Source organism: Saccopteryx bilineata, chromosome 3 (assembly GCF_036850765.1).
Source record: "Saccopteryx bilineata isolate mSacBil1 chromosome 3, mSacBil1_pri_phased_curated, whole genome shotgun sequence".
NCBI lineage: Eukaryota > Metazoa > Chordata > Mammalia > Chiroptera > Emballonuridae > Saccopteryx > Saccopteryx bilineata.
Window position 1 is genome coordinate 154,557,927 of NC_089492.1, and position 16,268 is coordinate 154,574,194.

At 46.2% G+C, this 16,268-nt stretch overlaps 1 protein-coding gene across 1 annotated transcript; it reads right to left on the reverse strand.

Annotated features, from left to right (window-relative positions):
* Positions 1-943: 943 nt before the first annotated feature.
* On the reverse strand, positions 944-15,831 carry ECRG4 (ECRG4 augurin precursor). The gene is made up of 4 exons (XM_066264860.1): positions 15,668-15,831; positions 10,240-10,287; positions 7,045-7,202; positions 944-1,287 (listed from the first exon to the last, which is right to left on the reverse strand). Exons 1-4 carry the CDS (start codon positions 15,744-15,746, stop codon positions 1,129-1,131), a joined length of 444 nt encoding a protein of 147 aa, XP_066120957.1. The 5' UTR covers positions 15,747-15,831; the 3' UTR covers positions 944-1,128.
* Positions 15,832-16,268: the final 437 nt, after the last annotated feature.

The following is a 16,268-nucleotide window of genomic DNA, read 5'->3' on the forward strand; positions in this document are numbered from 1 at the left end:
TGACTGTGCAGGCTGTGACCGGACTGTTTCCTATCGGTAATGCCCTTGGGGCCTTCACTGGGCCCCCATTTCCTTCCCCGCTTCCTCATCCCCTTGGCCCCACTCCAACACCACTTTTTCTTTCATTCACTCAGGTGATTTAAATCTGTAGCAAAGTATACTCTTAAATCTTTCTTGAATTCACTGGACAAGGTTGAATTTTGTTAAAATAGGTGAGGCTCTGAAACCAACCAAAATCCAGGGTTTGTCTATTACTCTTCATTTCCTGGACAGTAACAGGTCCAGCTCTAGCGTAAGGAGTCAAACCCAAAAAGCCTAGTTCTGTAACCTTAAATAATGTTCTTGCTGGTTTTATATCTTGCATTTAATGTGGACTGAAATTATTATTACTACTTTTAGTGAGAGAAAGAGATAGGGACAGACAGACAGGGTGGGAAAGAGATGAGAAACATCAGTTCTTCATTGGGGCACCTTAGTTGTTCATTGATTGCTTTCTCTTACATGCCTTGACTGGGGGGCTCCTGCTGAGTCAGTGACCCCTTGCTGAAGCCAGGGACCTTGGACTCAAAACAGCGATCTTGAGCTTCAAGCCAGTAACCTTTGGGTTCAATTCAGTGACCATGGGGTCATGTCTATTATACTACGCTCAGCCAGTGACCCTGCGCTCAAGCTGGCGACCTTGGGGTTTTGAACCTGGGTCATCAGCGTGCCAGGCTGACACTCTATACCATTGCATAGTCAGGCTATTGTGGACTGAATTTTAATGAAAGGAAGACCCTTGCTGAGTCCCAGGGCCTGCCTGGGGTGGTGAGGATTTCTGGGAGGGCCACATTGGGATGATAACAAGTGGTGCCTGTCAGATGACGCTTCAACTTTAGAAGCATCCAGGTAATGAAAACTGTCACCAGCTTAATTTTCATCCAAATCCATTCTGAGACTTTTTAACAAAATGTTTTTATTGCCATTTTAAACGAAATGCACTGTTAAGTACTTGCATAAAATATCAAAAAGCACTGAACTCTTCCTCTCTGGGCATAGGAAGTGGGCAGAAAAGAGCTACTGAGACAGCGCAGCAAGAACCGGCTGTGCCCGGCATCATGAGGAGGAAGGGGGATCGCTGCTGGATTCTTAGTAGTCATCATAATTGACGCTGGCTCCGTGTCGGAAGCTTTCGGGGCTTTGGGGACCAATGGCGGCATCTTCATCATAGTGATGGAGGTGGTAGTCATAGTAGTCATGTCCGTTCCGGTCTCTGTTTAGCCAATAGGTGACATCATCTTCAAATTTCTGGAGGAGAAGACAGAAAACTATAGAGAATGGATTTAAGGACACATATACCCCTGACCACATCTTACCACGGGTTTTCTCAGTAGTGATTTTCTTCAATGATTTAACAAGCCTTACTAAGAAGACGTCCTGTTGCAGTATTCCTCTGCTCAGAGGTCAGCACAGCCAGCCACAGATGACTGATACCACATTTTCCCCAAAGGAGGTCACACCCATGCCCATGAAAACTTCTGTCACATGAAAATTTACAAATATATTGCACACATCATCAACATTTGTTTCTTTTTTAGTAAATAAAATGGACATCTGCCTAATACAGTAACAACTTGGCCTGACCCCTGAAACTGTACGTGGCACACACGTCTTATCTTCCTGTCCCACTCTAGTGCACAGAGTAGATGCTTAACAAATGTTGGCTGAGTTTAATGTCACGGCCCTGGCATTGGACAGCCACAAGGCAGGCTATTTTGGGTACTCCTGACAGTGACCTTTACACCTGTGTGGCTCAGGAGCATGCACAGATCCACAGAAACTGCGTCAATGGACATAGCATGTCAACACAAGTAAGACATTCCCAAGAAGCCCACAGTTCCCAAAAGACACATATGAAAACAGTTGCAGTTAATAAAAATAAAAGGGAAGGAGGATTGCAGATGAGTGAGACGTGAAGAACGATGTTCTGGTTTGCAGTCTGGGCAACTGGTCTTTGCTGTTAATCCATTTTTAAAGAAGAGACTAGTTTTTTGTTACAATGTAGTGAAGGTGCGTAATGTATTTGAATTGAACGAACTCACACTTGTTGATGCTCAGGACTTGGTGGGAGATTTGGGGTAAGAGCAAAAAGGCAAAGCAGGCAAAAACAGGCTGGGGAGGTTAGAGTGTGTTTAAAAGTTTGGGCTTTGGGGCCAGGTTTTCTCAAAGTGTGGCCAGAGCATCACTGCTTCCAAATCTCTAGGGTTGCTATAAAATGCAGGTTCTCGGGCACCACTGCATGCCTCCTGGGTAAAATTTTCTGGTGGTTGGGTCTCAAGAATCCAGTTTAATTTTTTATTTAATTTATTTATTTTTGTATTTTTCTGAAGTGAGAAGCAGGGAGGCAGAGAGACAGACTCCTGCATACACCTGACCAGGATCCACCTGGCAAGCCTGCTAGGGGGTGATGCTCTGCCCATCTAGGGCATTGCTCTATTGCAACCAGAGCCATTCTAGTGCCTGAGGCAGAGGCCATGGAGCCATCCTCAACACCCGGGCCAGCTTTGCTCCAGTGGAGCCTTGGCTGTAGGAGGGAAAGAGAGAGATAGAGAGAAAGGAGAGGGGGAAGGGTGGAGAAGCAGATGGGCGCTTCTCCTGCGTGCCCTGGCTGGGAATCGAACCCGGGACATCAACATGCTGGTCAACACTCTACCACTGAGCCAACCAGCCAGGGCAAGGAATCTATTTTTATTTTAATAAGACTGCCGGTGACCACTAACTAATATATGCCAACTCTTTGAAGCTGGCAGCCTAGCCTCACCTACAATGCTGTTCTCAGTGGCCATCCTCCCTGGCTGAGTGCCAGACCAACTGTGCCAGGCTGAAGAGCAGGACTCTATGCCTGTCTCTGTGTACTTAGCCGCGGGGCATCGAGGAAGCCTCCCCAGCTTCTGCCTTGAAAAGGAGGACACTAGCTTGTCTCCCAATGTTGCAGTTTTTCCTTTCCTTTCCTTTTTTTTTTTTTTTTAAGAGAGAAACAGACAAGAAGGGAGAGAGATGAGAAGCGTCAGTTCATAGTTGTGGCACCTTAGTTGTTCATTGATTGCTTTCTCATACATGCCTTGATGGAGGGGGGGGGGGGCTCCAGCTGAGCCAGTGACCCCTTGCTCAAGCCAGTAACCTTGGGCTTTAAGCCAGTGACCTTTGGGCTCAAGCCAGCGACCCTGTGCTCAAGCTGGTGAGCCCACACTCAAGCCGGTGACCTCAGGGTTTTGAACCTGGGTCCTCAGTGTCCCAGACTGATGCTCTATCCACTGCACCTCTGCGTGGTTTGGCACTGCAGTTTTTCCTATAGCAAAACATTCTTGTTCCTCTATTTTTCTCATTTTAGAATCTTGTTACAGTAATATAATGTTATAGTAATTAAATATATAGAAATATAGAAATACGGATATAATATTAAAAGCCATTAATGCAAGTGAATAAGACTACGCCCTCTGGGTGGGAACTAATCTAGTGTGTAGAGATATGATAGGCAAGAATATACCTTTTGCACAGGGCCCAGCTAGTGTGTGCATGAAATTATATAGATAAAGAGCCCCCTGGGAGGAACTCCCTAAAAGTGGCTTGATGTGACAATTCTGTAGGTTAACAGAAAAAAAAGCTCCCAGCTAGGAACTCCCTACAAGTAGCTTGATGTGACGATTCTGTAGGTAAACATAAAAAAGAGCTTATTGCTAGGAACTCCCAAAAAGTGGTTTGATGTGATAATCCTGTAGATTAACACCTGTTAGAAGGTGTATGCCAGAAAAGGTACGAAAGTGAGGAGTCCCCAACTGTAGTTAGTTGTCCAGACTCCAGCATTAAACGTGGACTGTCTCCACTCCGCTCTGACCAAGGACAGCCGAGAGGAGCACGCCAACAGGGTCCCCTTAAGCTGTACCCAGGCACGCCAAAAGTATTTGTGAGTAATAAACTACCTGTGTGATCCTTGCAATTAACTTGTGTGTTGGTCGTGTCTTTCCTCCGGTGGCAATTGGTCTTGGTACCAATAAGTAGAATCCTCATAGCTGCCTCAAGAGTAGTCTCAAAGAGGCTGCCAGCCCTGCTGACAAGCAGGAGTGTCCCACTGCACGGGGCAGTCGAATCGGGGATGCCTGATCGATGTAGAGCTCAGGCTCTACTGGGACAAATCTTGTTTGAGGTTTGGTTTAAAATATATTTTTTCACTAAAATTTTTAAATGTTTTATGACTACTGAAAAGAATGCAGGCTCATATTTTAAAATCTGTATGTAGGAGATGAACAAAGAAAACGGGAGATCATAATTCCATTGCCAAAGAGAGCCACTACTGACATTTAATAAGTAAAAGTGTCAGGTGCTGCTGAAGAGGGGAGAGAGTTTTGCCATCACATGTGAATTATGTGCATATGCAATTTGGCAATACTTAAGGGCTTTAAATGTAATTCTACCTTTGTCCCAATAACTCCCCTGGGCAGAATTTAACACTAAGTGAGAAACAAACCACACACAGATGCAAATAACAGCGCCTGCCTTTTGGGTTGCTGTGAGTTCATATAAGAACTAGAATCATTCCTGGCACAGAGTTTGGCTATTTTGTTTAGCTATTTGCACAATAAAAAATTATATTTGTGCCTGACCAGGTGGTGGCGCAGTGGATAGAGCGTCGGACTGGGATGCGGAAAGACCCAGATTTGAGACCCTGAGGTCGCCAGCTTGATCGTGGGCTCATCTGGTTTGAGCAAAGCTCACCAGCTTGGACCCAAGGTCGCTGGCTTGAGCAAGGGGTTACTTGGTCTGCTGTAGTCCCACGGTCAAGGCACATATGATAAAGTAATCAATGAACAACTAAGGAGCTGCAACGAAAAACTGATGATTGATGCTTCTCATCTCTCTCCGTTCCTGTCTGTCTGTCCCTATCTATCCCTCTCTCTGAGTCTCTCACTGTCACTGTAAAAAAAAAAAAATTATATTTGCTTAGCAAAATGATAATTGGGAAACTGATATATCCAATGGTTGGGAATGAAAGGGAAATTATGATAAGGCTACAGGTTTGCATTCTATGCAGCCATTAAAAATAGTCTCTTCGACCCTGGCCGGTAGGCTCAGTGGTAGAGTGTCGGCCTGGCGTGCGGGGGACCCGGGTTCGATTCCTGGCCAGGGCACATAGGAGAGGCGCCCATTTGCTTCTCCACCCCCAACCCCCTCCTTCCTCTCTGTCTCTCTCTTTTCCTCCCGCAGCCAAGGCTCCATTGGAGCAAAGATGGCCCGGGTGCTGGGGATGGCTCCTCGGCCCCTGCCCCAGGCGCTAGAGTGGCTCTGGTTGCGGCAGAGCGACTGCCCGGAGGAGCAGAGCATCGCCCCCTGGTGGGCAGAGCGTCGCCCCTGGTGGGCGTGCCGGGTGGATCCTGGTCAGGCGCATGTGGGAGTCTGTCTGACTGTCTCTCCCCGTTTCCAGCTTCAGAAAAAAAAATACAAAAAAAAAAAAATAGTCTCTTCAGGCCCTGGCCAATGGTTCAGTGGATAGAGCATTGTCCCCGCACACTGGGGTTGCAGGTTTGATCCCTCATCGGGGCATGTAGGAGAAGCAACCAGTGAGCACTCACTAAATGGAACAGCTAAGTGGAACAACAAATTAATGCTTCTTTCTCTTCCTTCTTCTTTTTCAAATGAATGAAAAAAAAAAAAAGTGTCTCTTCAGCACCTGGGCCTGTTTTATAATTGAATTGTTTGTTTTATTGTTCTTGAGTTATATGAGTTTTTTATATACTTTAGATATTAGCCTTTGATCAGAGGTATTGTTTGCAAATATCTTCTCCATTCAGTTCGTTGCCTTTTTGTTTTGTTGATGGTTTCTTCTGTTGTGCGGAAGCTTTTCAGCTTGACACAGTTCCATTTATTTATTTATTTATTTATTTTTGTTTTGCAATAAATTAAATTTGAAAATGATGTCTCTAAAGATTTGTTTTCACCTATTTCAGTATTTTGTATATACCCTTGACTCACAATATGAATCATGGGCTAGTTTGGAAAAACATTTCCATCTGCCCTCATTGGAGAGCTTTCTTTCCCCTCATCTGCTCCCAGTTGGGAGGTAAGCCAAGTGCTCCTCACCCTAGGCCTCGTGCACTATGCTCCTCCCATGCTCCCAGGCCCTGCGCAGCCCTGTCAGTCACTTTGCTGAATGCTGTGCAGTAGACTCCCCCACCTTAACCCTATGCTGTTTTACCTGTCCCTGGTCCTCAGTTGGGAGTATGTGATTATAAACATTTTTTCTGTAGTTTGCTGAATAAGTTCCAGTCATACTATCTGGACACATGAATGGAACTATCTTTTCTGAAAACACATTGACAATTATTCCCAAAACTTCCGCAAAGACCTGTCTCTCTTTAAAAGTCGGTTTTCATCTCTTTCTATTGTCCTTATAGATCTTTGCATTGATCTTGTTTCTGACATTTTTTGAGATAAAGCTGATAATGTTTTGGGGAAGTTTTAAGGACACCTAGGCAAAACTGTTATAATTGTTCCTAGGACCCTGGATGGGTAGCTCAGTTGTCCCAACATGCTGAGGTTGTGGGTTCAATCCCAGTCTGGGTACAAGAGTCAACCAATGACGGGATGAATGAGTGGAGCAACAAATTGATATTTCTCTCTCTCTCTTTCTTTCTCTCTCTCTCTCCCTTCTCTCTCTCTAAAAATCAATGGACTAAAAAAAAAATTGTTCCTAGGAAAATCAGATTCTCAAAGAATCTAAGTTCCTGCCAATTTGGGCAGTGATCTCTCTGGAATTCAGTTTCCCAAACATATTAGAAGGGACTTCCAGTTGGACTTAGTGTGATGGAAAACTCCAGCTGCTGTCCTCATACTGATGGTCATGTAGCAGCCCAATGTCTGGATAATGCTTGGCTTAGCATGGCGGTTTGTATTTCTGGAGCGAATAATGATGACTAATATTCTGTGTCCCGTTTCCCCAAGCTATACATCTGCCCCCCCCCCCCCACTGCCCTGCAGGGAGCCAGGCCCTCATCAGGAGAGAATACCCACCGCCTCGTCAAAGCCCATGTAGAGGAACTGCTGGTACCACTGCTGGACCTCTGGCCGGGTCCGGTCCCACAGCTGCCGCCTCTGGCGCTTCAGACTGCCTAAGAAGTCTTTGGCTTTGCTCTCGTTAACAGCCACTTCCGTTTTCTTTGGAGTGGGCGCTGAAATGAGTAATTCCCACCCCAAAAAGTACAAATTAATGATTTCTTGTCTTGTTGGGGTGAATCCAGTAGTGGGATTCAGCTGATTCACACCAGTTTGGTAGAACTGATACCCAATTTTTTGTTGAGTTCAGTGAACCGGTTGTTAAAATGACACTTGTAATCAGGGTTCTCTCTAAGGTGAGAGAGATTTACATTCCTTACTCTTAATGTTCATCTGCACAACAGTGTATTCTAAGCACCAGTAGTAATGTTTATTCTGTCCATATGTGAAAAAAATTGCAAGTAAGGACACCAGTCAAGAAGCAATATAGAAATAAATAACAGTTTTATTGTTTTTTGTCAGGTATTATTTAATATTTTTCATTAATATTTTACAATTTATAATCTAGTTTTGTATACCTCTTTTATTGTTCGTATTTAAGTATTAAATGTATGAAATAACAAACTACCTTTCAGTATGTCTTTTTTTTATACTTAAAACAGTCATTAGAGTAGAAACCCGGTTGTTAAATTATTTGAATCCCACCAGTGGGTCAATCACTAGTATACAGCCCACCCATATACAGTGCCGCCTGGAGAAGATGGGTTTGACTCAGTGTTGTTTCTTAGGTGGGGTCCTTATTAGTAAGTTCTCCTGTTTGGGAGCAGCCAGGTGAAGCGGCATGTGCTAAACTCCCACTTCTCAGGCCCAGGGCTAAAATAAATTCAGCTCATCCTCTGCAGCACTCCCCACGCTCAAACACCTGGCCTTGGCCTTAGACAGGGGCTGGTGGCTTACCCCTTGGGCTGTCTAGTGCCCCCGGTGCATTTGCACTGCACATGCAAACAAGAAGGCATGGTGCTTGCTCAGGAGACTAGGTAGCAAAAACGACTTGAATGACAAGCCCTGCGGGGCAGGTGTGACAAGTGCTCACCTTAGATTGCCAGAACACACAGTGAGACCTTGGGCCACTATTCCTGGGCCTGAAAAATCAGTGAGGAACCGGATGAGTGTTGAAGGGTCCAGATGCTTTAACATGTGTCCTCTGTCATCTTTCTGTGTGATCTCCACTGTTTAAAGGGACTGCTGCAGGATGTGCTCAGGGGGAGCAGCTGCTGTTGAGGACACCCCTGCTGTCTGGCTGTAAGCCTCTGGCTCCTCATCTTAAAACTGAACTATCCGTGTGTTATGAAGGCTGTATAGGGTGGCGGGAGTTAGGTGCTCCAAGTGTTCGTTGGTCACATAGGTAACTATCAAAGGGTTTTTTTTTTTGTTTTTTTGTTTTTGTTTTTTACAGAGACAGAGAGTCAGAGAGAGGGATAGACAGACAGTTACGGAGAGAGATGAGAAGCATCAATCATCAGTTTTTCGTTGCGACACCTTAGTTGTTCATTGATTGCTTTCTCATATGTGCCTTGACCGTGGGGCTACAGCAGACCGAGTAACCCCTTGCTCGAGCCAGTGACCTTGGGTCCAAGCTGGTGAACTTTGCTTAAACCAGATGAGCCTGCGCTCAAGCTGGTGACCTTGGGGTCTTGAACCTGGGTCTCTCATCCCAGTCCGATGCTCTATCCACTGCGCCACCACCTGGTCAGGCTGAAAGGGTTTGTTTTTATTTCACTCTTGTTCATCTGTCTCCCTCAGGGCCTGTCACACTGTGTCACACACAGTAGGTGCTCCACATATATTCCTTGACTTGAACTGAATAAAAATTGCAGATGTACAAGCAGGACCTGTGACTATCCTGGAGGTTTCCTCTCCAGCAACCCCCTTTGTCAGCCCCTGCAAAACCTTCTGTCACTGGTTGTCCCTTGGGAAGACAGCTGGCTTCCCAGCATGGGGAGGAAGCCCTTCAGGGCGCCTCACAGACAGTGGGGAGACCGGGGCCTCATAAGCAGCTGGAGACACTGGGAAAGATGCCCTGGCAGCCTCCATTTCTGAGAGGAGCTTCAGGTGCTCAGGGCCCACCCGGCACTCCTGAGGGCCCACCGGACGAGTGTGGGTGAGTGCTGGCCTGTCGGAGGGAGCCATGCTAGCCTATTACAGTCTCTGCTAACTCAGACAAGAATAAGTGATTAACACTCACATCAGACATGTGGTCACACTTTTTAATTTCTCAGGGACAGTTAACTTCTTAATTTTACAGGTGAAGGTGAAAATTCTCAGAGAAAATGGCCTTCACAAGACCACACCACTGGTTTCAGGATGGACCTGATGACCGCGCCTGGACTCTCACTGTGCGGCTTCCAGACTGCTCCATTCCTACGGCATTTTGCTGCTGTTTACCACATTTATCTTAGGAGTATTTTTCATGACAAGTGTTAGTAACAAGATGTTTTTCTGTTTAACCCTCCTCCCACTGGTGAGATGGACATGGACCACCAGGAGAGCACAGTGCTGTGCGCCCAGCGCCTGTGCGTTTCTGGGCTCTAGAGGACATGCTTTAAATCAGATGTGTGTTCTAGGGCAGTGGTCCCCAACCTTTTTTGGGCCACGGACTGGGTTAATGTCAGAAAATATTTTCACGGACCGGCCTTTAGGGTGGGACGGATAAATGTATCATGTGACTGAGACAAGCGTCAAGAGTGAGTCTTAGGCGGATGTAACAGAGAGAATCTGGTCACTTTTTAAAAATAAAACATCGTTCAGACTTAAATATAAATAAAACAGAAATAATGTAAGTTATTTATTTTTTCTCTGCGAACCAGTACCAAATGGCCCACGGACCAGTACTGGTCTGCGGCCCGGGGGTTGGGGACTACTGTTCTAGGGTACCACGTCCTAACACAAGTACCATTCAGTGAACACTGTAGCACTGTTTATTTTATTTCTGAGTCCACACTGATAGCTTTCAAACATTTGCTGGCAATACTATTTATGTAATAAAATATCACACCACACACCCACAGAATAAGCTCTTCAGATCTGCAGACCCTTGAAGGACTAAACATTTCTGATTTTCCAAATATGAGACTCCAGTGAGCATGTTCAGCATTGCCATTTCATTCGACTCCCACGAAGAATGCAACCCTTACCCGTTTGGGGTGTGCTTACCTTCCCGTTTCTGCAGCATCAGCTTGAGTTTATTTCCATTTATGGCACCTAAAGTAATGAAAATAGAAGTCAGGTTCAGAGTTGTACTGTGTCTTTAATTTCCCAAATGCAAAAATCAGTTGGAAAAACTTACTGCATGCACCTTGATTTGGCAACTTGATAGTATTACAATGTTTAAAGCTTGTTACATTGCCTGTTGTGCAGAAAAAGCCAGTCAGGCTGTCCACGGTTAAGACTGGTGACAATGACCATGGTTGACCAAGAGCATTAGGGTCTGAGCTAGTCTTTGCAAAAAGTGACATTGTTCTTCCAGTGCTCACGTCTTATTATGAGGGCCAGCCCCGGTTATATGCAGTTTCCTGTAGACTTTCTCTTTTCATGGTATAGTGGGTGGAAATGCCTCCCCTTCCCTTAGTTCATGGCCACCTGAAACCTTGGAATGTGAACTTATTTGGAAATAGGGTCTTCACAGATATTATTAGTGAAAGCTCTCGAGGTGCTATCATACTGAATTTAGGATGGGCTCTAAACCCCACAACTGGTGTCTTTATAAGGAGAGGAGAGGATGCAGAGAAGGTAGCCATTCGAAGATGGAGGCAGGCAGAAATGAGGGTTAAGCTGACACAAGCCAAGGGACACACCTCAGCTCTCTAAAAATTCAGCTCAGTTTGTACCTTGTCCTGATCATCTTATAATCAGGCATTACTTGTAGCATTTGCTAATATTTTATTCACTTCCAAAAACGTTTCTAATCAGCTCAATCATTACAATAGAAAATAATGTGTCTGGCCTGATAGAATATCCCACTCCCTGAGGTGATCTGGTTTGAGGACCTATCAGTGCCTCTGATCCTAAAGTGCCGCATATAAGCACAAGGCTTGTCCTCTGAAGGGGAACCAAAGTCCTGGGGAAAAGCCCAGCCTCATTAGCAGTAAGCCAAGCATCTTCAGGTGGAAGAAGCTAGGCTGGGCCCAGGATACACACTGGCACTGAGGTGCTTTTGTGAGCAGGCACTCAACCTCCAATTCTATGGGCAAGCCCCAAGGTCTGTGTTTCTATCTGCAAGGTACAGTTTCCTGAGAAAAGAAGCTATGGTTTTTGCCAGATTCTTAAAAGTGTCTGGGACCTGAATAAGATTAAGAACCCCTGCTTAAAGAATTTACTAGATAGTTGAGGGAAAAGAACACCCTTGTAGGAAAAGATTACAAACTGGCTGCCCACAGCTGAACTTTTCCTGTGATATGCTTTATTGTCAAGCCCAGTGTTTACAGAATCTGAATTTGAGCACCTCTGGGCCCATGTCACTCAGCATGGTTATAAACCACAGCTTCACCTTAGCCCCCTGTAAGCATTCAGATTTGAGTGACACCCAACTGCCTTTAGAGCAGGTGTGCCAACAGGGAGCCCGGTTTAGAGGGGTCGCTAGAGTTTGCACTGACGGACTGGGGGTACAGGTAGGTGCTGCCCTCATGTCTTCCACAGGAGGTGGGTGTCTGCAGGACAGTGGGCTCAGACAGTAGCACCATGTACGGTGGCCCACTGAAGAATTCGTTGGGTTTCATTGTCTACATGCGCATCAGTCTACAATGATGCAGTTATTTTAAAGGCAATTCCAATTTTTAGGCTGCTGTAATAACAGGGTATTATCTTGTGGAAAGGAAGTAACTGTCCTGTCTCTGTTCCATCACTCCTCTGATCAGATCACTGCTCTACTATCTGGTTCAGTTCCCAACATCTGACTTTCAGAAGGTCACAGAAAAACTGGAGTTGTGGTCAGAGGAGAGAGTCAGGAGAGGACAAGGGCCCAAACATGTGTTATATGAGAAAAGAGTAAAAGAATTTATATGTTTAACCTAGAAAAGGAAAGCCATGGCTCTAAGGGGCCTCATGGCCATGGATAGGACATGAAGTAAGGTTTCTAGCACTTGGCAGCCATACAAAATTGGCATATGCTGTGCCAGGAAGTTTCATCTCAAGAGTTCTGGAGGATTCTGAGCACAAATAAGCAGAGCCAAGCACTTGATGAGGTCACCACAGATGAGATTACTCAGAGGGCAGGGTACAACTCTTAACGAACTGTAGAAATGATCCCTGAAAGTATAGTTTTAGGGTGCGACTCTTAAAGGCTGTGCTTTCTTTCCAACCTTAAGAGCCAATGAAGAAATCAATGAAATCATTTCTCAAAGCAGACAGGTATGTTTCTTGGCACGAATATCACTAATTCACTTGTTGAGCTACAACAACTCATATGGAATTAAGTCCCTCCACCTGCTTGCTTTCTGTAAAAGTTCTGAACAATGAATGAATAAAATGTGCTCTGATATAGAAAGAGATGCTAAGTTTAAGCATTTACAATGATGCTGCAAATGTGTTACCACTGCTATAGATTTGAAGCCTCGCCAATTCTCAGCAATACAGCCGAAAAATATGAATAAACGTTAAATTACAAATTGTCAATATTGTCATTGTGCCATTTACTACACATGGAACTATGTGGATAAAAAAGGGGCCACATACTAAACCTGACAAGCTCAGGGGAGGCCTGTGTGGCAGCCTTACAAACTCAGAGACCTGAAGTAACTACATAGGATGGTCTGAAATGAAAACTTTCTAACTAAAAGTGAGTCAGGGCCCTGGCCGGTTGGCTCAGCGGTAGAACGTCGGCCTAGCGTGCGGAGGACCCGGGTTCGATTCCCGGCCAGGGAGAAGCGCCCATTTGCTTCTCCACCCCTCCGCCGCGCTTTCCTCTCTGTCTCTCTCGTCCCCTCCCGCAGCCAAGGCTCCATTGGAGCAAAGATGGCCCGGGCGCTGGGGATGGCTCTGTGGCCTCTGCCCCAGGCGCTAGAGTGGCTCTGGTCGCAACATGGCGACGCCCAGGATGGGCAGAGCATCGCCCCCTGGTGGGCGTGCCGGGTGGATCCCGGTCGGGCGCATGCGGGAGTCTGTCTGACTGTCTCTCCCTGTTTCCAGCTTCAGAAAAATGAAAAAAAAAAAAAAAAAAAAAAAAAAAAAAGTGAGTCAGGGCAGGTAGTCTTCTCCTAGGCCAGTATCTTCCTGACAAAAGTCCATTTTTTAACCAAGTCTGTCTATTGTCTTTTTGCATCTAGATCACGTACTTTTGAAACATCAGGATAATTTGTCCCCCTCACCACTCTTCGCTGCACCAGAACAGAGACCACAAAACCCCTCACTGTTATTGTTAATGTGTTGTTAACTGTTAACTATCCTATACTCACACATATAAAACGTGTCTACTCATTTTATTTTTTATTGTTTATTTTTAATTAAGTGAGAGCAGAGGAGGCAGAGAGACAGACTCCTGCATGCATCTGGACAGGGATCAACCCTGCAAGTCCCCTATGGGGCAATGCATTGCTCCATTGTTCAGCAATGGAGCTATTTTTAGAGCCTGAGGGGGAAGCCATGGAGCCATCCTCAGAGCCAGGGGCCAACTCGCTGGAACCAATTGAGCCATGGCTATGGGGGGGTGGGGTGGGGAGGGATGGAGAGAAAGAGAGAAAGAGGGGAAGGGTGGAGGAGCAGATGGTTGCCTCTCCAGTGTGCCCTGACAGGGAATCTAACCCATGACATCCACACACCAGGCTGATGTTTTACCACTGAGCCAACTGGCCAGGGCCTATTCGTTTTATTTTTTAGCCAATCCTAGAGATCCCACTTCTTTGGCTTTCTCCTGCTTCCCTAATCCATCACCAATGACTTTCAAGTAGCCCCTTAGGTCTTCCCCTTTGATTCTGGTATATACAATAAGCAGTAAAAGTGCCACCCTCTAGCATTTTCTCAATCTGTTGAAATTTTGCTTCCTGGAAATTGTCATTAGTTTGGCTCATATATATTCTCTACAAGTTTAAATGTTTCTTACATTGACAACTATAACTTTAACACATAGAACTGGACACCATACTAAATTTGTTTGAAGAAAAACACAAAGAACAAGTGAATAACTGATTTTTTCCCTATAGCATGGATTTCTTTTATTCCAACACCATCAATTCCTATTTCTATGCTGTAATAATAGGCACTTCTGAATTTATAACATTTAATTACCTGGTATAGATCTCCCAGCAGGTTCAGAATTGCAAAATATCTTTTTGATTAACTTATCAATTGATCAGAAGGGCAATGGCCATTTTTCCATTAAATATTTTTGGATGTCACAAAGAGCTACCTTTGGGACTCTACATAGGTATAAAGATTTTCATTTTATGTCATTAGAACTTTCACATTCCAGCTCAATTATGGTACTATAATATCTTAATCTCACTCTTTTCACTATGCTCTTGGTATGAATGAAATAAAATACAAGCCCTGAAAAGAAATGTCTTATAGCCAATGCTCTCTCTCTTTATTGGGATGTGCTTCTTAAAATGGGAGGAACAAAGGGTAGGAGGTAGACAAATCATGTAACGGGAAATTATCCACTAGCTTCCCTGTGGCTGTAATTTAGAACTGCAGGACTCCTACTTGAACAGGACCCCTACTGGTCTAAGGACCCCAGCTTCTGCCTCAGGGATCCCACTGCATGCCTGCTCCCTCCCCTGAAGGAGCTTGGTTTTCAATTCCTGCTTTGACTAAGTAAAATAAGGAAGCTGAGCAACCCAGAAAGTCTTCCATTTCCATCAGCTAGTGGCCAGCTAATGTGCAATGTGAAGAACATCAGCCTCAAGTCTTGGACAAGTCACTTAATGCCTTCCATGCCTAGTAGTAGATCTGGGGCCACAGCAACTGCTTCTCCCAGTTGTGAGCCTCAAAGGCACTAAGGTAGTATCATCCAGAAAAAACACACTATTTCAGATGGCCTTTCTTAAGGTGGGGTCTGTGTGTCTCTCAGCATTCAGATGTCTGCCCATTCACCAGACAGCTTCATTTCAGGAGTATATGTGAATGTGCACATATTACAGGAAAAGTTTCATTGGGAATTTTCAACCCATTCGCTGAAGGCTCCTAGAATAAGAAGGTGAAGCATGTCTCCTTTAAGAGCGTTCCCCATATGAGATGGTAGGTCTGCTCACAGCTTTGCTACCTGGAACTTGACCCAGCTGGGAAGTGGGGGAGGGAATTTGGATGATGATGGGCCTTTTGGGCTCGCCTCAGTGTGTGTGTGTGGGTGGTGGTGGTGGTTGGGAGTGGGTGCACTACCCTATTCAAGCTCCTTTCCCCCTTTCGCCATCACATTAGTCCTGAACACTCCTTGCCCTTCTTTCAGACCTCAGGCCCCGGCCCTCATTTTCTCCCAAGGTTATCAGACTTATCTCACAATGCCCTTGGCCCAAGAGTACTAGTTGCTACTCGAGCAAGTGCAAAAACCAGCATCGGATCAGCCTTTGTCCGGTCCCGGTTCAAAATGGGTCCCTCTGCCCCCACTCCAGCACTGACCTCCCTTCCCCGCTCCTAGCATCGCCCGGCTTACTTGGGCTCAGACACAGCAGCAGGAACAGTGACAGCGCAGTCACCGACAGGACAGCGGGCCGCGCGGAGGAGGAGGCCATGGCTGCAGGACGGAACCGCGCGCACTACTGGCCGCCGCGCGGGAGGACTAGCTTGCGGACCGAGGGGCGCGGATGGGAGGGCACTGCCTGCCTCCCTGACGGGGCGGGGCCACCGGCCAGGCCGCGCGCCCAGCGCATCTGAGCCCGGCCCTCCGGCCACGTCCCCAACGCCACGGTCCAGAGGGCAGCGGGCGGCGAGGACCAGCGCGACGCCAGCGGCCCAGGGAGCGGCTACGCCGCCCAGGAGGGAAGGCTGGCTCCGGGAGGGGTGGCGGGCGGACTGCCGACCCCAGCCCAGGTCTCCCCGCTCTCTTCCCGGCCCTCTCGCCCCAGACGGCACCCTGTGCCTGTGCTGTCCTTGTCACTCAGCACCATTGGTTTAGGAAAGAGGTCTCTGGAATTTCCTTAATTCCCTGAGTTGCGCTTAAAGATCCCTTTGGCGGCACTGTGTTTGGGATATTTTGAAAGACACTACAGTGCGGGCTCAGAGCTGCCATCCAAAAAAGCAGCTCGCCCCAGCTC